The 24211-nt window shown below is 42.1% G+C and overlaps 1 protein-coding gene across 2 annotated transcripts in view; it reads right to left on the bottom strand.

Moving 5' to 3' along the window:
* Positions 1–220: 220 nt before the first annotated feature.
* immp2l (inner mitochondrial membrane peptidase subunit 2) overlaps positions 221–24211 on the bottom strand; it is a 205012-nt gene continuing 181021 nt past the window's right edge. For both annotated transcript variants that reach the window (XM_080436703.1, XM_080436704.1), the window contains 2 exons: positions 19783–19885; positions 221–620 (listed from right to left, as the gene is read on the bottom strand). In XM_080436703.1, the coding sequence (XP_080292829.1) occupies positions 486–620; positions 19783–19885 (238 nt within the window). In that variant the 3' untranslated portion in view covers positions 221–485. The remainder of the gene's footprint in view (positions 621–19782; positions 19886–24211) is intronic.

Genomic DNA, 24211 nt, shown 5'->3' with positions numbered 1-24211 from the left:
GGGAGGACGCCACATGGCATGGACGCAGCAGTGTACTGTAGGCGTGACATGATGCTATTTTAGTACAGCATGTGTATCTACAGCAGGAGTTCTCAAACCTTTTTCTATACCAGGACTCCATTTTATGGTGCGAAATGTTTTGGTGCGCTCACCAAATTTATAGTGCAATTTCAAAGTTGGAATACAAGATGTTGAAAAATAAAGCATAATTGTTGAATATTTATTAGAAAACACATTTATAACACTGCAAACTCATGCTGATATTGTTATTATCAACATAGTTTAAAAGCTACAGAAAAGCATTTCTGTACACATTTATAAATGAAAGAAAAATAATAATACAAGATACATTTGTATTTTTTTTCAGTTGGCAATGTGCGGCCCCCACCTTCACCTTCCCACGTCTCCACTTATGGGGTCCTTTAGTTTAGGAACCCATACTTTAGGAACCTCTTATCTACAGATGTATGTACTGTAAGTGTTCCTCAGCTCTCCTTTTCATCGGCGCTCCAGTTCAATAGAGGTCCACGGTTAGGGGGGAGCGAGGCTTCGATCTTCTGCCAACGATTGGGAGGCCAGATGATGTGGGAGGCCCGGCCATGGAGTAGTCCTTTAGATACCTGCAAATAGAAGGAGACAAAAAAAAGAAGGACAAAAAAAGACGGTTTACACCTGGTATTAAGCACATCAACCCACGCTTCCCTCAATACCCTCATACCTGTCGACCTAACCTGTCTAACTACTCCAAAGTGAGTGACACCCACAGCCACAACAATAGAGGGAGCAACCACGATCTAGTACCACCCAAATATAGAACAAACATGGGAAAATTCTCATTCTACTACTCTGCCATCAAAATGTGGAATTCCCTGACACCATCCATTAAAGCATGTGAATTACTGGTTTCTTTCAAAACTGGCCTGAAAAAACAGCAATCAGGAAACCACAAGGGAAGGTAAATGTAAATTCCCATCGAAAAAAAGGCATTTTTACTTTTCCTCCTTTGTACATAGTGTTTGCATTTGTTGATGACATGGAGCCTACTATTGTGTGAATGTTTTGATGAATTGAATACATAGGACCACAATGGAAACAAGTCCCCAGAACTTTTTTGTGTTATCCTTTTAGCCTTAATGTCTGACTGTACCAGGTGCTGTTTACATTTCTGACTAATAAAGTAATCAATTCTATCAATCAATTCTAGGCAAGGAATTTAAAATTCTACGCCGGGCATGCGCCATTAACGCACCTGGGAGGCAAAGTGGAACTGAAAGTTCGATAGAATGCATTGAAGTCAATGAGAGCCAGCCGGACCAGCTTATGAACAAACACTATTTAGGGAGGATTGTAAATGGTAAATGGTGCATTTATACAGCGTTTTTATCCAAAGCGCTTTACAATGTGCATTAGATTAATGCACATTGTCCTAAATTAAATTAATGTCCTATTTGATACTGTCACACAAAAGCATCATAAGTAGTAGCAGATCCACAAGCTTGAAATGTGGTGCGAAGCGATGCATTTTGAGCTTGTAGATCTGATACTTTTGCTATTTTTGAATCCTGAAAAGTAACAGTTCAGGTAGCAATCCTATTCCTAAATCCTACCTGTATCTCAGATGCTTTGGTAAAGGATTTAAATTTGCTAAGCCTTCTCTGGGGGCGGTTTCACTGGTTTGAGACACATTATGGTTGCAAGTTTGCCAAGTGAAAATGCAGTTTTCCCTCCAAGCCACATACATCAGTTAGAGCAGCACAAAAGGTGGGGAAAGGTACACTATTCCACTGTTTTATGGCAATGCCCAGAAATCATGAACTTTTGGAAAGAAGTGCTTGATATACTATCACGGATATTCTCTGAAGATATACCACTTTGTCCACAGTTGTGCCTTCTGGCCATATTTCCTGAGAATTTAAAAAGAGTATAATTATATGCTCTCTTCTCCAGGCTAAACATACAATTGCACTCTTTTGGAAAAATCCAGACAAACCAGACTTCAGTCAATGGTTTATAGAACTATGTTATTAGTTTTACCATAAGAGGTAAAATGTTGTTTTAAAATGCCATGCTACACTGTCATCCAATGTAAAAAAAAACATTTAAAAAATAACATGCTACACTATGTCGTCCAATGTACAAACCATAACAAAATGCACATCTGTGCGATTGTAGTGTTCCTACTTTCAACTATGTTGTAAATAGAGCGAGTTAAAATGACAATCTGTGCAGTTTTAGTGTGAAAGAAATGTGTTGGCCAATGTGTTGGTGGAACTCCTGTCATCAGCGGATCATAGATGAAACTCTGTGTGTCACTGTGGTCACATAGTGAGAAAGAAGACAACATTTCCTATATTTTAACAAAGAAATGATGCGTGAAAGGTGAATATCTTGTCCATGAGGACGTTTACCACGTTGTTTATCATTCTCTGACTCTGTGTGATGACATCACACACTCAAACCATGAAAAACTATGAAAACTGAAGTCCAATTTCTGAAAAACCATAAGAGGTATTCAAATACTGTTCTAACCTGATAAAGTCCCAAGTCTTGTTAAAGCTTAAATCGTGTTTCTATGTAACAGTATGCCAAAGTAATGTGGCTCTAAAGTGAGATGGGTTGATGTTTTATTTTTCACCATTCGTGTTTCGTCACCAAACTTATTGGACTGATTGATTGACTGATTCATTGACTGATTTTATTTGGTGATATCACATGACAAGAGCACAATAGCACTTCCCGACATAATAGTCAATTAACATCGAGGATAAAAACACAATAAAGCCCAAGGGTTTATTTCCATTGTGGTCCTCTAATAGACCAATTATTTGTTTACCAACATTGAGACTGGACGCACAGGTGATTGTTTGATGCAATCAATTCCCAACATATTGTTTCGGGGTTCGCTGGTTTCAGTTCATTCAACCTCCTCTTGTGTGTTGGCTAGTGAGGCGCGTCCTAGCGAGACCTGACAGAATGGGTTTCATTTGGTGCCGGCCTGCGCTCGCATACAGACATCGTCGTCTGTTAAGGGTTCTAATACTGTAGGTATAGCTGTGTTTTTTGCCTCCAAGGTCTGATGAATAGTTGGGATGAAGCTATGTTTTTACATTTTAATATTTCATTTTTTGTAGGCTTTTATTTAAATCTTTCTACTTTAATGTATTGTATGCCTTTCTTGTATCTTTCTCATATTTCTTTTTTTTATATCATTTGATAATCATTTTTTTCCTGTCTATTATAGATATATTATAAATATGTGGAGTTTCTGTCATCTTTTATTCAACTGAAAAATGCACTAAACATATAAAAGAGAAATGGCACAGAGTTTTGCATTGACTCGAGCCTGCGGTAGACGAGAACACGGCACATACAAAACGGCACTCCACATTAACACCGTCATATTTCTCCGTTCACTTCTTTGAATCACTTCCAAATAATGGATGAAATATTCATCTGCTCGCAATATAATTCCTCACCAGCACAACCCTGTCTGGCTAAAAGCTACGAAAGACGCTAATCCTTTATGCCATTACGAGCCACTGAAACGCATTGGTGGCAAAGATCCGTCATCATGGCGTGTTGTAAGTATTATGAGCTTGGCTGGCCTGCAGTTTAACCCTGCAGTGCAGTGCTGTGGGTCAGTGCTCCAAGCCAGCGCTCAGGGGAAGCACAGCTATCAGTGGCTGCAATGGAATACGTCCTGCTCCACTCCACACACCATTGTTTAAGTGCTGCGGTGGGAAACTGAGTACATTTACTGAGTACATTTACTCAAGTACTGTTACTTAACCCATTAAGACCTGAGGCCGATTCTACAAATGCCTTCTAAATCAGTGGTTATTGAAGTTTTTAGTGGCAAGGACCCCCAAATATGTATTTGGCCACGGAACCCCGTCTGAAAATGTTTTGTGCCAGGGACCCCCAGAAGAGAAGAGTTGTGTTAAAAAATGTACTTTCAAAATTGTTCAAACATTTTCAAAAATAGCAGATGTACAAGCTCGCAGCCGTGAGCTTGTACATCTGCTATTTTTGAGAACCACTAAATCCTAAGTGTTTTCTGAAAGGGGGGAAAGTAGCAACATTTACTGAAGTACTGTACTTAAGTACAACTTTGAGGTACTCTTACTTTATGGGGCGGCAGTGGCTCAGAAAGGTAGAGCGGCCTCTGGCTCCCCCAGTGTTAACTGTCAAAGTGTCCTTGAGCAAGACACTTACTGTAACCCCCAACTGCTGATGATGAGCAGGTTGCAGAGGCGGTCTTGAGGATCTGGGGGCCCGTTTCGAGAGATAATGAAGCCCCCCCCCCACACCTCGCCCCCACACATTACTGACCTGTCTGATCCACACTGGGTTGAACTCAGCATGCAGCTCTGTCAGACCAAGAAAATGCCTATTATTTGGTTCATGTATATAGGGTGGAATCATGGCCGCAAAAAGCAAGGTTTCAGTCTACAATATGACAAACTAAGGCATTTTCTTTGAATATCTGCATTGTGCTGTCAATGGCATTGTGCGTTCTCACGCACGCTTCCAGCTCGCGCCCATAGACCCCTTAACAGACGACGTCACACTGTTAAGAACCAGTATACGCGCAACCAGTATGCGCTCAATGAAACCCATTCTATCAGGTCTCGCTAGGAAGCGCCTCACTAGCCAACACACAAGAGTGGGTTTGGGTGTGCTGAAACCAGCGCACCCTGAAACAACAGGTTGAGAATTGATTGTGTGAAACAATCACCTGTGCATCCCGTCTCAATGTTAGTAAACAAATAATTGGTCTATAGCCTGGGTCTGTGGTCTGGAGCCAGGCTAGCTCACACGCCAGCTATCCATGTTGGCACGGTGCGCATTTGACGCCAGTCTGAGGTTATATGAGCCGACTTTCTTTCAATCAGTATCAGTTTATTCATTTAGATGAGCCCTGCTGGTTTGTTTCTGACATGCACAAATGAACCAGCAGTTTTATTAGAGTGTGATAAGTTACTCCTGCACTTCTGTTGTTATTAAATACTTGGGCAAAGACGAGTAGAGATAAACACATAATAACACATCACCGAAAGTCTGTGCCGGAGCTTGCCGTTCCAACAAGCTGAACAAATTATAAATAGAATGGAAAATATTCATCACCATACTACTTTCCCTGTCTATGATGCCCCTCTCTCTCCCTGCCTAATAGGACTGCTGCTGGGGTGAGTGGCAGAATGGAGCTGGATCGTCTGGGAGATTAGAATACTGGTTCTCAAACCTTTTCATGTCAAGGACCCCCAAATTGATATGTATTTGGCCCCATCTGAAAATGCTTTGTGCCAGGGACCCCCAGAAGAGAAGATTTGTGCTTTTGAACACTTTCAAGATTTTTCAAAAATGTTCAAAAATAGCAGATGTACAAGCTTGTACATCTGCTATTTTTGAATAGCCAACAAATAAAATATAGATAAAGAGGTTAAAATGCATTAAGACATTTAGCGACCCCCTGCAACCCCCTCAACGACCCCTGGGGGTACCCGGACCCCACTTTGACAACCAATGGATTAGACCACACCTGGGTCTGTGTGTACCAGGCCTATAAATAACTGTCTGTTTCATTCATTCTATCTCTCCTTTCTCCCCCAGGTAATGTTTGTTAACCTGCCCTTTTTTCTTTACTCATTACAACATTCACACTGCACATGCACTGCCTAACTACAGACTACACACTGGTTGTCATTCATATTTACTGATGTTATGTTTGCAGTTTATTTAGTTTATCCTTAAACAAAGACATTTTGATATGCTTTTAACTGTGCCTGTGTCTCCCTTTGGTTGCAAATCCTGAGCAGGGCCGGACTGGGACCAAAATTCAGCCCTGGCATTTTGGTTCGGACCGGCCCACCACCCCCCGGGCCGTTTTGTCAACGGGGGGGGGGGGGGGGGGGGGGGTTTCACTGTCTGTTTCAGCCCAGCCCTGCACATGAACTCTGCAGCCGCACTGAGGCCCCTGCTGGAAAGCATCTCAGCCCAAACATTAACGTAACTAATAAATGGGCCACGCGACCCTGAAATGACCGTAATAATCCTAAAACGGGAGCGAAAATATTTTTTGGAAAAAAAAAAAAAAGAAAAAAAAAAAGTTTTTTTGTGGCCCAGCGGCCCACTGGCCCAGCGGCCCACCGGGCATTTGCCCGGTACGCCAAACGGCCAGTCCGCCGCTGATCCTGAGCCAGTTGTAACAATGACATATTCTGTTGATACAGGCTTCGATACAGAGTAGATAAATCAGTTTTGTGAATAATGCTGATATGATATTAAATATGACAACTTTTCACTGTCTATTGGACTGATTTCTGCGAGCGACAAATGGCAAAAAAAAGCTGCTGGTGGGAACAGTTCTGCACATAATCTCCGCCCACAATAATACACATGTGCAGACCCACATCTGGCGGGTGCATTGAAATTTGAAATTTGTACTTTTTATACCACTTAAACTCCATATGGTTGAGTGGAATCCCTCAGGGCTCTATACTCCTTACTGTTTTCTGTTATTGTAGGGAAAGCTTTTGCTGAAAATAGCCGATCGACAAGCTCACAACGCTGTGAGCTTGTGCGTCGTGAGCTTGTCGATCAGCTGTTTTCAGCGAAAGCTTTCCCCACGATACGGATGCTGTGGTTTAAGTGGTTAATTGGTGCCTTGCATGGTTTCCTTCAAAGTCCAAATAAATGTATTAAATAAAGTGCAGTACTCAAGTAAATGTAGGCCTACTTAGTCCACCACTGGTGCTATACAAGGCAACAGCAATGCAGGGGAAGCATGGCTATCAGTGGCTATAGAGTAATACATCCTGGTCCAATCCCCACACACACACACACTCACGCACACGCACACTCGCGCGCGCGCACACACAATTCTTTACGTGGCTGATTGAGCTTGGACATGGCTGAGCGCTGTGGGTTGACACCAGGGCTTATTGCCTGTGGACTGCTGCTCTGCATGAGCTGTTCTGGCTGCTGGCTGAGGTCAGGAGGTGCATGGGGATGGAAGTCCTTCTCCAATCCCCCCTGGTATAGACTTATAGGCAGCGGCGGGTGGAGGAAGCACTCCCATTGATTTTACACTTAAGTAAAAGTAGCGATACCACAATTTAGAAATACTCTGTTATAAGTAAAAGTCCTGTGTTCAAAATTTGACGTGTCAGCATCAAAATTAACTAAATTTTTCAAAATGTCCAGAATTATATTTTGCAAATGAATATTTGAAAATAGCTACATTTCCAATTAGCCGAAGTATAAAATAGGGCTTAATTGGTTAATGTGCGTACTGTAATAATAATCTAAATCTGAAAAGTAACTAGCAAAGCTGTCAAATAATTGTATTGTAACAATTTTATTGCATATTTGATACAACATTTGCCTCTGAGATGTAATGGAAGTAATTTTTTTGTGTGAAAATATACATTAAAGTAAAGTAAGAGCACCTCAAGATTTTATTTAACCCATTCAGACCTGTTACATCTATACTTTGTTATACCTTTCAAGCTGGGAACACCTCTGTGTCATTTTAGTTGTTGCTATATATCGCCGTTGTCGGGCAGAAACCTCCTATCTCCATATTCCACTTATTGTGTTTTTTCGTAAATTCATTCCCTACTTGAGCGTACTACAACGACGTCACACAAAAGTATCAAAAGTAGCAGATCTACAAGCTCGAAGCGCGTTTTGAGCTTGTCGATCTGCTACTTTTGCTACTTTTGAATTTGAATATGAGGTTTACACCCGACAGAGACGATATATAGCAACGTGATTCTTTTTTCTTTCTTTTTTTAAGTTTTTGCAGAAAACCTATAGGTAGGATTTAGAATTGGCCTCAGGTCTAAATGGGTTAAGTACAGTACTTGAGTAAAGGTACTTAGTTACTTTCCCCGACTGAAGGTCAGGAGTGCAATAAGGGATGAAGAACTTTACCATCCATCCCCATTGGTGGAATTATAGCCCTCCCTGAGGCCAATCCTGCTGTTCTCCCAACCCCTCAGAGATGTGTGGGTGGAGAATGTGTGTGTGTGTGTGTGTGTGTGTGTGTGTGTGTGTGTGTGTGTGTGTGTGTGTGTGTGTGTGTGTGTGTGTGTGTGTGTGTGTGTGTGTGTGTGTGTGTGTGTGTGTGTGTGTGTGTGTGTGTGTACCTGTCCGTGGGTGTGCATTTTATGTGTGAGTGTATGTGCACCAGAGTGCACATGAGTGAGTGGATTATCCTGGTGTGTGTGTGTGTGCATGCATGTTCAATCCTGTTTCTGCACAGACTTTGCCTTGCTCTCCGTCAGATCTCTCAGTGAATCATGCAATTCTGGTAGCTGCAGGAAACGTTTGTAGCACGTGTGTGTGCGTGTGTGTGTGTGTGTGTGTGTGTGTGTGTGTGTGTGTGTGTGTGTGTGTGTGTGTGTGTGTGTGTGTGTGTGTGTGTGTGTGTGTACCTGTCCGTGGGTGTGCATTTTATGTGTGAGTGTATGTGCACCAGAGTGCACATGAGTGAGTGGATTATCCTGGTGTGTGTGTGTGCATGCATGTTCAATCCTGTTTCTGCACAGACTTTGCCTTGCTCTCCGTCAGATCTCTCAGTGAATCATGCAATTCTGGTAGCTGCAGGAAACGTTTGTAGCACGTGTGTGTGCGTGTGTGTGTGTGTGTGTGTGTGTGTGTGTGTGTGTGTGTGTGTGTGTGTGTGTGTGTGTGTGTGTGTGTGTGTGTGTGTGTGTGTGTGTGTGTGTGTGTGCGTGTGCGTGCGCGTGCGCGTGTGTGTGTGTGTGTTCAGTTAATTACGTTATGGAATGAATGAATGCATTACATTTTTATCACAATGTATGCATTCGAAGAATGACCCGCCCCATACATCCCATAATTCCACCCACTCTGCACTGGTCATCGCTCTGCTATCCAATGGCTGATAGATACATAAGCGAGATGGAGAGACAACCTGTGCATGGCCCTATCTGGAAGGGGGGGAAAACACAAGTCGGTTATTGACAGAAATTACATCCACAAGTAGTAAACAAAATGTAAAGGATTTGTAATAAGAAGAGAGCAGAGGCCAGCTCCATGTGGACACTGGTGTATTGCTATTCCAGCCGAGTGCTTGGTTGCTCTGAGTCTTGTGTAGCTACAAGGGCAATTTCACTGTGATCCCTGTGGCTGAGCCTGGTCTCACAGTGTATAGCCCTTCTGCTGTGTGTGTGTGTGTGTGTGTGTGTGTGTGTGTGTGTGTGTGTGTGTGTGTGTGTGTGTGTGTGTGTGTGTGTGTGTGTGTGCGCGTGCGCACACGCGCGCCTTGTCTCAGTGTAAAGCTCCTCTGCCATGTGCTACACAGGAGCGGAATCAGGCGAGGAAAGAGATAACAGTGCAGGAAAGACATTGGTTCTCATCAACGGTGGAAAGTAACTAGGTACATTTACTCAAGTCTTTTACTTGTATTTCTACGTTGTGTGGTATTACTTTCTTTACGTACAGTACTCTGGTTCTCGTGGAACAATTCCAGTACTGATTGGAATGCAGGCCTCATCCCCCATCATGGCGATTCATTTTGAAATCTATTTCATCCTCACTTCCATGAGAATGGAATATGACATTTTAGTTCATTTGGAAATCGTTACTGGGAGCTTATGGGGGGTGTTGCACTCCTCCTCAGCAATCCATCTCCCTATAGACCAGTGGTTCTCAAACCTTTTCATGTTAAGGATCCCCAAATTGATACATACATGTGGCCACGGACCCCCATCTGAAGATGTTTTTTTTGCGAGGAAGCAACAGAAGAGACGATTTGTGTTAAAAAAACAAAAACAAATGATTCCTCATTTTCCAAACACTTTTTTTCCAAAAATGTAAAAAAATAGCAGATGTACAAGCTCACAGCGAGCTGCGAGCTTGTATTATTTTTAAATTGCCAATGTATAAAATATGGATAAAGTCGTTAAAATGATTGTGATGCGGTGTAAACAAATGTAGGGACCTCATGGAATCCCCCCCCCCCCAAGACCCCCTGGGACCCCCACTTTGAGAACCACTGCCATAGACCCCTGCTAACGCACTGAAAAGGGGATTAGATGCCTCCGTTGCAGAGCTGATACCGACAATAAGCTACTCTGACTTACTTACATAATTGACCTGACACCATACGTGACTCTTCTGTGGATGTTTCAGTCAGAAAGTGACAACCTGGATCACAAAGCCTCGGGCAAGAGACACAAACACAAACACAAAGTACCCCTGAAAAGGTTACGCACAAAACAAGCACAATAATAAAAAAAGTGCGTGGCTCATTTGTAAATACCAGCACAGGCTCTAAAACGGCTACCATGAATAATACTGGACATTTCCCTGTGTGTTTTGTGTTCAAGCCTAATGCAAATAATGCTCTTGGCTTAGAAAGAACTTTGAAGGAAAACAATTAGCAACCAGATGTTTAGCAGTCAATTCGCTTGATTTGAATTAAGCTCAGAATGTATTGAAGTCTTTGGACCTGAGCCCAACAAAAACTAGGTGAAAAATGCCAGACCGTTGCCGTTTGAAGATACATATGCCCCAACCGTTTATGCCATTGGTTTTCAAAGTGTGGTCCGGGGACCCCCTTTATCCATTTATATGTTGGCTATTCAAAAATAGCAGATCTACAAGCTCACAGCGCGTCACTTTGAGTCGCGATGTCAGCTTGTACATCTGCTATTTTTTCTTTTTTTATATTGGACATTTTTAAATAACTTTGATTTTTTTAACACAAGATGTTCTCATCTGGGGGGTCCCATTTTCAGATGGGGGTCCACGGCCAATATCAATTAGGGGGTCCTTGATGTGAAAAGGTTTGAGAACCACTGGTTTATGAAATACCTTCTGTACCTGTTGTCACAGTACACAGTCCAGTAACCGTCATCACAGTAATAACTGTAAGTAACCCTGTTACTTTTTACTTGTAGCAGAGTATTTCTATATTGCGGTATTATCTTGCACCACTGTAATACACACATCTCACACAATCCCCTGACACTGTTCTATTGACATCTCAATGTGGACAGAAAACTCTATAATCCCGTCATTTCGGTCCACACACCGACGCACTGCATGCTTTTCTGCGCTCGCTGCTGTTTCTCAAAGCCGGCAGCTTTCCTCCGAGGCAAGCTGAGGCCCTGAGAGCAAGCTCTCCGCTTAGTTTGAGACACTCAGCGTACTTCAGGCAACAATAAACGCGTAATCAGATTTAGCGCGCGGCATGATTGTGATATCCGTTAGCCGCTATGCAAGCTGACAGCCCCGCTCGCCTTCCACACCTCCACCATGAGCTTTAATATTCCACCTGCTCTCCTCTGGAACCCCCCCCCCCCCCCATACACACACACACACACACACACACACACCTCCACCATGAGCTTATTGACTGCCAGAATTATTTCATATTTTTTTAGCCAGTGCCAGAGTTTTTCATTGGAAAAAAAAAAGTACTCAGGAGCCGAAATACAGCATTTTTAAGTTTTAAGTTAACAAGGAAGTGGATAGGAGTCTAGATCTTCAACTAATCATATCTCCTTGGTCTTTGGGTGAAATTGGAAGAAAAAAAAACTAACTTTTTTTTTTTTTTTTCACTTCACCGTAGATCTACGCGATTGGCACGTGGCGGCTTTTAAGCGGTTCGCGTAGATCTACGTGATTGGCCAGTCAATGTGTTAATACTCCACCTGCTCTCCTCTGGGACCCCCCCCCCCCCCAAACATACATACACATACACACACACACACACACACACACACACACACACACACACACACACACACACACACACACACACACACACACACACACACACACACACACACACACACACACACACACACACTCACGCCTCTGTGTTAAAGACTGAGAGAGAGAGAGAGAGAGAGAGAGAGAGAGAGAGAGAGAGAGAGAGAGAGAGAGAGAGAGAGGAGGGAGGTAAAAGCAAAGACAGGGGGAGAGGTAGACAGAGAGAGAGATAAAAGGCAGAGGGGGAGAGAGAGAGAGAGAGAAGAGAGAGAGAGAGAGAGAGAGAGAGAGAGAGAGAGAGAGAGAGAGAGAGAGAGGGAGGTAAAAGCAAAAGACAGGGGGAGAGGGTAGACAGAGAGAGAGATAAAAGCAGAGGGGGAGAGAGAGAGAGAGAGAGAGAGAGGAGAGAGAGAGAGAGAGAGAGAGAGAGAGAGAGAGAGAGAGAGAGAGAGAGAGAGAGAGAGAGAGAAAGGTAAAAGCAGAGAGGGGGGAGAGAGAGAGAGGTAAAAGCGGAGGGGGACAGAGGAGGGAGAGAGAGAGAGGGAGAGAGAGAAGCAGAGTGAAAGAGCAAAACATAATTGAATGAAAAGAGGGAGAATGACAGAATTATGGAGAGAGAGAGAAAGGACGAACAATAGGCGGCGTAACAAAAGAGAGAGGAATGGAAGGACAGGGAGAGGAATGAGTAGGGGTCATGATTATTCACCTGTTGGTGAAGAGAGGGACAATAACACAGAAATATGGAGAGAGAGAGAGAGATGAGAGAGAGAGATGAGAGAAGAGAGAGAGAGAGAGAGAGAGAGAGAGAGAGAGAGAGAGAGAGAGAGAGAGAGAGAGAGAGGATGAACAATAGAACAAAAGAGAGGACAGGGAGAGATGAAGAGCTATAGAGGGGTCATGAGTAGGGGTCATGTTTATTCAGCTTTGATTGATTCAGCTACTGGTGAAGGGAGGGAGCATCATTATCACACTTTTGAGGTATTTTTACTTTACTGGAGTATTTCCAATATTAAATACTTTTATTTCTACTCCACTACATCTCAGAGGCAAATATTGTACTTTTACTCCACTACAATTATTTGAAAACAATAGTTACTAGTTACTTTGCAAATGTAAATTATTATATTATAAAACATACATTAACCACTTTAGCCCTATTTTATACCTAGGCTATTTGAAAATAGCTGATCTACAAGCTCACAACGTGTCGCATCGCGACTCATTGTGAGCTTGTAGATCTGCTATTCTCAAACATTTTAGTACTTTTACTTTTGGTACTTTAAGTATTATTTTGATGCCAAATTGTCAATACTTTTGTACTTTTACTCAAGTAACATTTTGAACACAGGCCTTTTACTTGAGAGTATTTTTATATTGTGGTATTGCTGCTTTTACTTGAGTAAAACATTTGAGTACTTTTTCCACCACTGAAAACAACAAGTTTGGTTTTGCTATGCACTGGAGTCACACATACAGTAGGTTCAGAGGCACTGGCATTGGCACGCTTTAATAATAACCTCACTGAGAATGAGCATGTGAATATAATAACATGCTCACTCACCAGAACCTGATCCAGGTACCACATCACACCAGTCCTACATGACCTGCACTGGCTCCCAGTCAAACAAAGAATAGATTTCAAAGATACTAATCACCACCTATTACAGGGCCTTAACAACCAGGCTCAGTCCCCGCTACCTCCCTGACCTCCTCCGCTGTCACGCCCTCTCCCGCTACCCTCAGGTCGGGTGATGCCAACCTCCTGCACATCCCCAGGACAAAGAAACCAACCTGGGGTGACAGGGCCTTCTCAGTGGTCGCCCCCCCTCCCTATATGGAACTCACTCCCAGCTCACATCAAAGATGCCCTCACCCTCACCACGTTTAAAACCACCCTCAAAACCCACCTTTTCAGACTCGCATTCCCTACCTAATCCAAATCCCCCTTTTCGAACCTGTATTTTCCCCCCTCTTTTTTTGTGTTTTATTTAGTTTTTTTTAAAGCGACTTCGAGTATTTAGAAAAGCGCTATATAGATTGAATGCATTATTATTGATATGTAAAAATATCACAGATGTCTGGACATGAGACATTAGGCTACAGTGATTCTGATCACAGTAATAAAGGCCATGCGTTTGGACACCTCTCGTTTCAATGTTTCGATGAGAAGAGAACTTTAGTTTCCCCCGCGTCTCCTCACATCAATATATACAGTATCACATTATTAACTCTATAACTGCCAAAGACGTTTATAAACGTCTTTGAGAAATTAGCTGTTGCCTGCCAAAGACGTTTAAAAACGTCTTGAAAAAAAAAAAAAAAAAAAAAAAAAAATTCAAAAAAAAAAATGTTCTAAAAAGATTCTCTAATTATTTAGTATTGACATCTTTTCGATATTCCAAAGGAATAAGGAGATAACAATTTCCAAAGATTTGCTGCTCCATCCACTTCAATGTTAAAATTGAAACGGACAAACAATTCACAATGTTTTTTGGTTTGAAACCACTGGTTTTGAGCTATTTTCAAACATCAAACAACACATGACAACAAGGTCAAATTGACCTCGTTGACATTTGTGAAACCACACCTGAATCTCATCTGTGATTAGAAATTTTCTGGGGATCAATCATACTTGAGAAAAATATTTTGTGGCTATGCGAAAAGGTACCAAAATCGGTCAAAACCCTGGCAGAGGCTACAGACTGTTCTGAAAAAACTCTGGCAGGGTAAGAGTTAATGCTGCTCACATAGATCTTTAAGCTTTGACTTCATGCACGAGGACATCGGTATTGTCGCTAGAAAAGTGTTCTAAGAGTCTTCAGTTCTGATCCCCAAATTCAGCTCAAACATGGGTGAAAATGCATTCTACTGTGCTGCCACCAAAACATGGAATGACCTACCAAAAGACATCAAGGTTCTCGACTCCGTACCCGACCTCAAAACGTAAAAGAAGTCCTGTTCTCAAAATACAAGTGGACATTTTAACTCCTTGAACATCTTGACATTGGAATCCTCTGCCCCCACCCCTCCTTATGATTCTACTGAGCTTTATCACAATATGTTTTGCAATGTGTTTGTATTGTATTGTATTAGTGCATTATATGTATTGCTGATGAATTGAGTACAATGGACCACAATGGATACAGGCCCCCTGGGGCTTTTTGTGTTATCCTTTTAGCATAACCTTTGGCTGTACTACCTGTACTGTTAATAATCTTGTTAATACATTACATACTATTAAATAAAGTATTCAATCAATCAATCAATCTCCGACACTTAAATAGGATTGCGCCTTAAGGTGATGGCAGCCGACACTCTGATTGGTTTAATTAATGCAATGCCCAAAACACGCCCATGACAAATTGAAGGCGTGTTGCGCCAGGCACAAACACATTGCACCCACATACCACGCCCTGTTGATAGTAAAGTTGGCATGGACACACCCCCAATGCGCAAGTTAAGACCAAGTGCCATGGTGCAAAGTTCCTGCCGTTAAAATAGGGCCCTCTGTCTCTTGCTATAGGTCTTTGGTGATTCCCAGACCTCCTGTCACATAAAAAACCCATCTCACATAAAATGAAAACAAAACAATCATGTTTCTTTCCTACTTGAGGAAGAAATGAAAATCCTGATGAGCACTGATGAAAATGTGTTCTCATTTTGTTTCTGTACTATGTGAGTCAGTATGACTGATTGTTCCCTCAGGTCTTTTGGGCTTAAAGCCAATATCTTAAATGCATATTTTTTGTTGGAGAAAGTGCTGCAGTCCATGATGAATACATCTGCCTCTGGTGACTTTTCTTTTTACTTTTCCGTTCTGACAAAAGGATAATAGGAAAGACCAGTGTCAAGAGAATTCTCATGGGTAAAAGATTGATTTTAACAAGGCTCTCTCTCTCTAGCATCCTCTCTGAAAAGAGACAAAAAAGAACCACGTTAAACAATAAGGCTGCTTTTCTTGGCGATTATTCTACCGATTACTATTGTGATGACCCATCCCATGGGTTGTGTGTTTTGGTTTCTAATAGTGTTCTCTGTTCCTGTGTATGAGGAGAGGGTCAGCCTGCTGGGGTGTGTCTTGGGGATGAGACACACCTGGTCCCAATCATCCCCTTGGGTATAAAACGGGCTGGCCGTGCCAGGGTGATTAAACTCTCTCTCTCCTATACAGGCACTGTTTGGTTTCAGTTGTTTTTTGGCACTCACACATACAGTACATGTTCACACAGCCATACACACTTTACACCACTGATTGTTCACATCTCATATTTTATGCCCAGTTTGTGTCTTTTTTTGTTAATTATAAAATTTCGTTAAGTTTAATCCTATGTGTCGTCTCCCTTTTGTCAAGATGTGAGCCAGTTCATGACACTATTGATTCTCTCGAAATATCGAGAAGCATTAACAAACTCATCTTTAGATAACAAATCAATCAACCACTTAATATCTATTTAATACTTGTGTCATACAAATATAGTGAAAATAGCTGACCTACACGCATTGTGACTCACCACGACACCTTGTGGTTTGATTCCCAGGCCGGGTCATACCAAACACTATACAAATGGGACCCAATGCCTTCCTGCTTGGCACTCAGCATCAATCAAGGGTTGGATTGGGGGTAATTCTCTGCAACATACTAGCGTCATGTCCAGGGGGTGTACTTGCACATCATGACTGAGGGAAGTACTCGTACATCAAGCCGCCTCACACTACAGAAATAGGAGATAGGCAGCTGCCCAAAATAAAAACAACTCACACCCTCCTAACATTTAAAGACCTCACCACCTCGTAGTAAGTAAGAAAGAAAGAAAGAAAGAAAGAAAGAAAAGGTAGAAAGATGCAAACTCACACTCGACCATCCGAAACTTCAATCACAGAATAAATCCTTGCATTCAGCACTGAGGATGGTTTTGATAACGCCAGTGAAATGGCCTCTATGTGTGTGTGTGTGTGTGTGTGTGTGTGTGTGTGTGTGTGTGTGTGCGTAAAAAGCCAGTTAAAGGCCAGCATGGGCCTGTGCTCTGAGAGGATTGGACACAGATAATTATCTGGCCTCGGCTGCCATCACCCATGACAGCAGCCATGAAATAGTCACACACACACAGATTTATATTGGTATACTTGTGAGGACATTAACATTGCAGGACGGTTTTATAAATGCTGTTTTTAATCATGTTTTTTGCCACGCACGCACTCACATACACACACACACACACACACACACACACACACTGTGTCATCATTCTCCCTCAGTACAGTGCTATCTGGGCCATATCTGCTATTTCCTGACATGACTGAAAGATGACGAGATGATTGTATGGAAATGCAATACATTCTTCTTATGCATGCAAGCAACTCCACCATCCATTACACACACACACACACACACACACACACACACACACACACACACACACACACACACACACACACACACACACACACACACACACACACACACACACACACACACACACACACACACACACACACACACACACACACACACACACACACACAAACCTGCAGGTCACAAATACTCAGTAAAAAGTGTACACAGACTTGTAATGAGTGAATATCTCTCAAATGGTTTAACCACTTAAAACCAATGGCCCCGATTCATAACGAGGGTCGTAAATATGGGGTAAATAAAGTTCGTAAAGGCCGGTCGTATTTTGGTAGTCACAAACGGACGTGCAATTCCCAAAGGGGTTCGTATATCCCAGAGACGTGCGTATGACCAGGTGTAGGAGCTGATTAATCTCTAAGTCTGCATCCAACAGCATCCAACTTTAACGCCACTTTACGGCACAGTGTTGCCATGTCCGCTTATTATAAGCGAATTTGCGCTTATTTTTCTGTAAAGTTGCTTGTAAATATTGGTAACAGTGTGGGGTGCGGTTTTTTGGGCTTGTTTCTAAAGTGTAGTTGGTTATTTGGGCTTGCTTCACAATTGTTCAATTGTTTTAACCGGTGGTTCTCAAATATTTTTATGTCATGGACCCCCAAGTTAATATGTAGGCTAATTTATCCCTATAAGCCCCATCTGAAAATGTTTTGTGCCAGCTGGAGGAAGATTTGTGTTGTTAGAATGTTTAAAAAATCTTCCAAATATTCCACATTTTATTACAAGATATTTTTTTTAATATAGCAGATCTACAAGCTCACAACGGTTTAATTAAAGTGCTTATAATGGCCTAAGTGCCAGTTGCTTCTTTTGGGCTTATTTTCATAGACCTGGTTGCTTATTTCTCTCACAAAATCTGGCAACACCGGTTACAGCTTTCGGCCGCATTGCCTTGACACTGACAGAGAACTTAAACATCATTCTGATCTGTCTTGAAGCGAGTCCCACTATTGCACGATGGATCAGCTGAACGTAATGTGTAATGTTTACAAGGTTTAGCCCCGCCAGCAAATAATAGACTAATAACCTGGAAAGGATATAACATTGCTCACGTTTACCAGGTAAAAAGATGATGTTGAAAATACATCCAGGGCATACAAGTGGAACGCTGCTATCCGATTATGGACCAAAGCTTATTGATTACTTATTGATTAAATTAGTTAATTTTTGATATCACTGTCCTACGTCTGAATGGGGAATGGATCTTCTGGACACAGCTTTCATCACTATAGTTTCCTCATCAGATGTTAACATTTATTAGGCTGTTGTGTGTGGCGTTCATGTGATCAATATACAGTAGAGTAGCCTACAGCAGGCTATTAGCCTACAAATTAATACCGCGGCACGGACACTGGTGCGTCAGTCCCTCCGCAGTTTCATTAAGGCATGATAGCCTATTTTCATTATTACGTGACACTTTGGCTGAGCTGGCAAACACACTGAGGGACTAATAATTCAGCTCAAAATGCAACTGATAGCCTAGAAAATAAATAAAAAGCGGGGAATCTACATCATGTCTATATTATGCATAGGCTACAAGCAATACATCGTTTGACTTTTTATTTATTTTTTATATATATATGTGTTGACAAATGTTGGGCACATATACATTTTATTTGAGGTTTGCCACTGTTGATTTTGGCATGAAGAATAAAGCATTCTAAAGACATACGCACATTTCAGCCCTGGTAAGACAGCCTCGGGGCTGACCTGAGAAGGTGCGCACCTGACGCACAAAACACAGACCAAAAAACTTTTATGAATCCGACTGCAGGTGTAGGATTTGTCCTAAATGCCGGTACGTACAAAATATGGTCGTAAATCCCTTTATGAATCGGGGCCAATATTCTTAGTGAAACAGACTTGATTTGACCCGTTTCTTTTCTTTTATTGATTGATTTTATGTGGTTACATCACGTAGCAAAGAGCACGATAGCACTTCCCGACATACAGTATCATCACAGAGGATAAAAACACAATAAAGCCTGAGGGCTTATTTGGTCCTCTGTACATAAACTCATCATACAACATAAAAACTAAAAACAGTACCTAAAACATAGTACATATATTTTTTTTAACGTTCACCGTTTTGAAATGATTAAAGTGTGTATATAAACTCTTTTAAAGTGCATACATTATTTAGTACATGAGTTGGCTCTGTACTTGGTCTGCTCTGGTTTCTTTCTACACCAAATCTCTTTGCCAGAAATAGCAGATCAGATCTACAAGCTCGCAACGTGTGTAAATCGGCTATTTCTGGTGAATGCACCAGGCGTTGGGGTTCAAGTGGTTAATAAGCTCTTTATACTTCGTTGTACAATGGATAGCAAAAACAAATTGCCGATCTACAAGCTCACATGAGCTTCCATTCAGCATCGAGGCCATTTTCACCAGTTATTTCATGCAAGCATTTACAGTACTATGGTTTAATTAGAGATCAGTTAGTGGCGTTCCAAAATGAAACTACTCTGATTTTAAATGGGTTGGATCACCTCTCCAGCACAGGAAGGGGGCTTTGTGTGTGTGTGTGTGTGTGTGTGTGTGTGTGTGTGTGTGTGTGTGTGTGTGTGTGTGTGTGTGTGTGTGTGTGTGTGTGTGTGTGTGTGTGTGTGTGTGCACGGTACCGGTCCGAAGCTGTTGCTGTCCAGGCTGTGTCCATGATGGTCCCCCTCGATCCAGAAGTGACCGTCAGGCACTCTCACATAGCGGTTCTTGTAGCTGAGAGTCCTGCCGAAGATGGAAAGACACAACTTCACTTTTCAAAACTCCATGAAGGATTGAGTCATTGGCATTTATCAGCACTCAGTGGAAACACACAAAACATGATGGAGACTCAAGACTTTTATTCACACAGGGTAGGTATGCTGAGCACGAGTGCTCATTTTCAGTAACGCCCTGCTTCACACACACACACACACACACACACACACACACACACACACACACACACACACACACACACACACACACACACACACACACACACACACACACACACATTAAACCTGCATGGGAAATTATATTAATAATATGTTGGATTCATATGAATTAGTATTTTCAGACATTTTGAGAAAATTAAGTTTGTATAAGACAAACATTTGGAGGCCTCCCTGTAATAACTCTAAGGACCCCCTAGGGCATACATGGGCAACCGGCGGCCCGGGGGCCACATGCGGCCAATAGCAAAAATAGCAGATCTACAAGCTCAAAACGCGTCGCGGCTACTTTTGCTACTCTTGTGTGACATAGAATGGCGAAGTCCCGGACCCACTGTTGAAGACCCCCTGCACTAAACCATTTCTTCTACAGTATAATTGTATTCTCTTATTTTTGTCTTCCTTTTTATTGTATTCAAATGTACTTTTACAATGTGTCTTACTGCCTTAACCCTCTGGCATCTAGCATTTTGTTTTAAAATACAAAATTACAATCCTTTTCCTGCACGGGTGCGATTTGAGACAAAAAATGTATGCTTATAGGTTTTATGTAAAACACATCAAGAATACAAAATTGTATGCCCGCACACTGCCAACCTGCATGGTACAGGAGCAATATTTTTTATTTGAGCTATATAAGACACTGGTTCTCAAAGTGGGGTCCCCTGCAAAAGTAGTAAATATTGCGTCACAATTATTTTAACCACTTTAACCATATTTAATACTTTGGCTACTCAAAAATGTGTGCAAATCTTTGAATATATACATTTCAAGTGAATATTTTTAACTCAAATCTTTGCTTTTAGGGGTCCCTGGAACACAACATTTTTAGATGGCGGCCGGCGGCCAAATACACATAATTTTGGGGGTCCTTGACATGTTACAGCAGTGTCTAACATTTCAAATGGCCATAACTCGGTGACCATGCTTTGATCAGCGCAATATAGGACTGGATTTTAAGGCCTGAAAATCTAGTACAAATAAACTTGCCTTGCCATAACCAGTGATCTAGACCTTCCCTGGACCCTGGCAGATAGTGAAGTACAGAGTACTGTATTCTACAACTTCTCATGCACTGTGTGGCCTTAATTTGCTTCCAACATCATTTATTAGCCATTATTAAAAACATCACTGTTAACTCTATAACTGCCAAAGACGTTTATAAACGTCTTTGAGAAATTAGCTGTTGCCTGCCAAAGACGTTTAAAAACGTCATGAAAAAAGAAAAAAAAAATCAAAAAATTCAAAAAAAAATAAAATCTAAAAAGATTCTCTAATTATTTAGTATTGACACCTTTTCGATATTCCAAACGAATAAGGAGATAACAATTTCCAAAGATTTGCTGCTCCATCCACTTCAATGTTAAAATTGAAACGGACAAACAATTCACAATGTTTTTTGGTTTGAAACTACTGGTTTTGAGCTATTTTCAAACATCAAACAACACATGACAACAAGGTCAAATTGACCTCGTTGACATTTGTGAAACCACACCTGAATCTCATCTGTGATTAGAAATTTTCTGGGGATCAATCATACTTGAGAAAAATATTTTGTGGCTATGCGAAAAGGTACCAAAATCGGTCAAAACCCTGGCAGAGGCTACAGACTGTTCTGAAAAAACTCTGGCAGGGTAAGAGTTAAAAAGCAGTGCAGACGTGTGCGTCTACATATGTGCACGTGTGCGCTCGTGTGTGTGTGTGTGTGCAGCACCTCTCAAAGCAGTCTGCGAGTGTTCTCTCACCCTTTGTTCTGTGGTGACCTAGATAGTTAGGAGACAGTGTAGCATTTAGACAGCGTTGATACAGCCATTTGTACAAAGTGTCACCTCTGTTGAACCTGTCTGAAACCAGTCCCTGCGTGTTAATGTGCACTTGGAGCTGCCTGGGATATATGCGTGTGCGTGCGTGTGTTGCGTGCGTGTGTGTCTGTACTTGTATTACAATACTTTTGAGGACCCCACAAGTAGTACTGTACAATTTGAGAAACAAATATTGTGAGGACCATATTGCTGGTTTGAGTTTTTCCTATTTTATACTAGTTGTCACACACCAAAAGACGCCTTGCTGAGATGCTTTGTGAGCTTGTAGATCGTCAATTCCTTGGCAACTTTCATATATTTTCATGTCTAAAATTCTGACGTCCTCACAAGTATAGTAATACAAACATAATGTGTGCGTGTGCGTGTGTGCCTGCGTGCGCGCGCGTGCGTGCGTGTGAGGGAAAAGAGCCAGCGAAGCTAGAATGTGCAGTCAGTGAAAACTCTGTGGGAAGACAGCTTCCTCTGACAGCCGGCCGCCACAGCTATAGGAGAGTGATGCTTGATTTATAAGATATAAGGCTGTTACAAATTAACTGAGGATTGTGTCCGACTCGTCTGTTTGCATTTCATCATATTCAGCTGTTCAGTTTCTGTAATGAATTATTCTAGAGGCTGGTGTTCCCTTGTCACAGTTTATAGGTGTCCAGGTGTGTAGGAATGACTGTATTTGGCTCATTGATAGTACTAGACCGCTGCCGGCCTACTCGGAACGATGCAAGTTGGAAATGCATGCCCGACCCGGCTATGCAATAACCGTTGTACCCGTTGTCAGCATACCCATTGTCTGGCTGTCTGTCTGTCTTCTTTTTATGCCTATATATATATATATAGGAGATGTCTGTACCTATCTGTCTGTGTCATTTGTATGCCCATATATGGAGTTCCGTGCCAGGCATGGCCAAATATGGTGTCTAGGCAAGTCTATGACATCATATTGATGACATCAGTGCTCTCTATATATTCTATTGTCTATCGATATTTTTGGCAGATTGATTCTTTTACAGAGCGATATTTGAAAAGTCCAGTTAGATCCACTGTGGTTCTGGTGTGAGACATGTTCTGCTGGACGACGCATCTGAAGGGACATGAGGGAGAGGGTCCCGCTGCGGTGACTGTAGGACGCAAGGTTTACTCATTTGGAGGCAAATGTGTGGATCAGCTTGGTGTGCATGTCTTCAACACAGTGTCTTTACGCTGGGTGAAGTTGACACCATTGACAATTGGAAGAGGAGAATGTCACCCTGAGGTTCCCTCCTTGCGCGTTTACCACACAGCTGTGCTAATAGAACATATCGTCTACATCTGGGGGGGCTACAATGGGAAGTTCTGCAAAGGGCTTTATGCATTTGATGTCGACGCCCACAGATGGGTTAAGACCAAGATGTTTGGTACTGTTCCAAAGGGGAGGGTCTACCACTCAGCCTGTGTCTTAGAGAAGGTCATGTATATCTATGGAGGACTGATCAATTATAATGACCTCTACAAGTTGGACACCAACACAATGGTCTGGTCTTTAATTAACACCACAGGCACCTTTTCAAAAAATCACTCTGCCACCATCATCGGGACAAAGATGTTTGTATTTGGGGGCAGCGATGACCAGCGACCAAACAACAACATGAGAGTGTTTGACACAGAGTCCAACTGCTGGCTGAGCACACCTTCTGCACAGCTTCTTTCAGGAAAACACCAATATCATTCAGCCTTTGCCTACAATCGAGAACTGTACATAATTGGTGGCACGTGGCACGTTAACTATTATGCAAACAATATCTGGAAATTCAATCCAGAGACCTTCTCCTGGAAGAAGGTTGAGCCCAAGAGGAAAGTGAAAGTGAAAGTGAAAGGCTGGTTCTGTTGCATGGTTGGAGACCGTGTCATCCTCTTTGGAGATTACGCAACAACTAATCAAATGTACATCTTAGACTTGAGTCCTAGTCTGAAGACGTTATGCAAACTAGCAGTTATCCAGTACGATCTGGAGCAGTCAGAACTCACACACGACATCAGGTGGGAACTGGCAGCCATGACTAACAACAGCAACTGAAAAAAATAACATAGCCCTCTAAAAACAAACAAACAAAACAAGCTGTGAGCCCACTAAGAAAAGAGATCCACTGATCCGACCAACTTCCCACTTGGCACAGTGACAGCACACCCTCGGGTCCTCGTTGATACGCATGCCGAGTTTGAAGTCGATTAGTGCCATATATGGGCATAGCTGTCAAATCAGCGTTTCTGGACAACCCGATCTCCATATATGCCTACTATATATGGGCGTAACGGTTGGATCC

The sequence above is a fragment of the Gymnoscopelus braueri genome, assembly GCF_963280865.1.
Source record: "Gymnoscopelus braueri genome assembly, chromosome: 9".
Taxonomy (NCBI): Eukaryota; Metazoa; Chordata; class Actinopteri; order Myctophiformes; family Myctophidae; genus Gymnoscopelus; species Gymnoscopelus braueri.
This window is presented reverse-complemented; position numbering and strand designations above follow the sequence as displayed.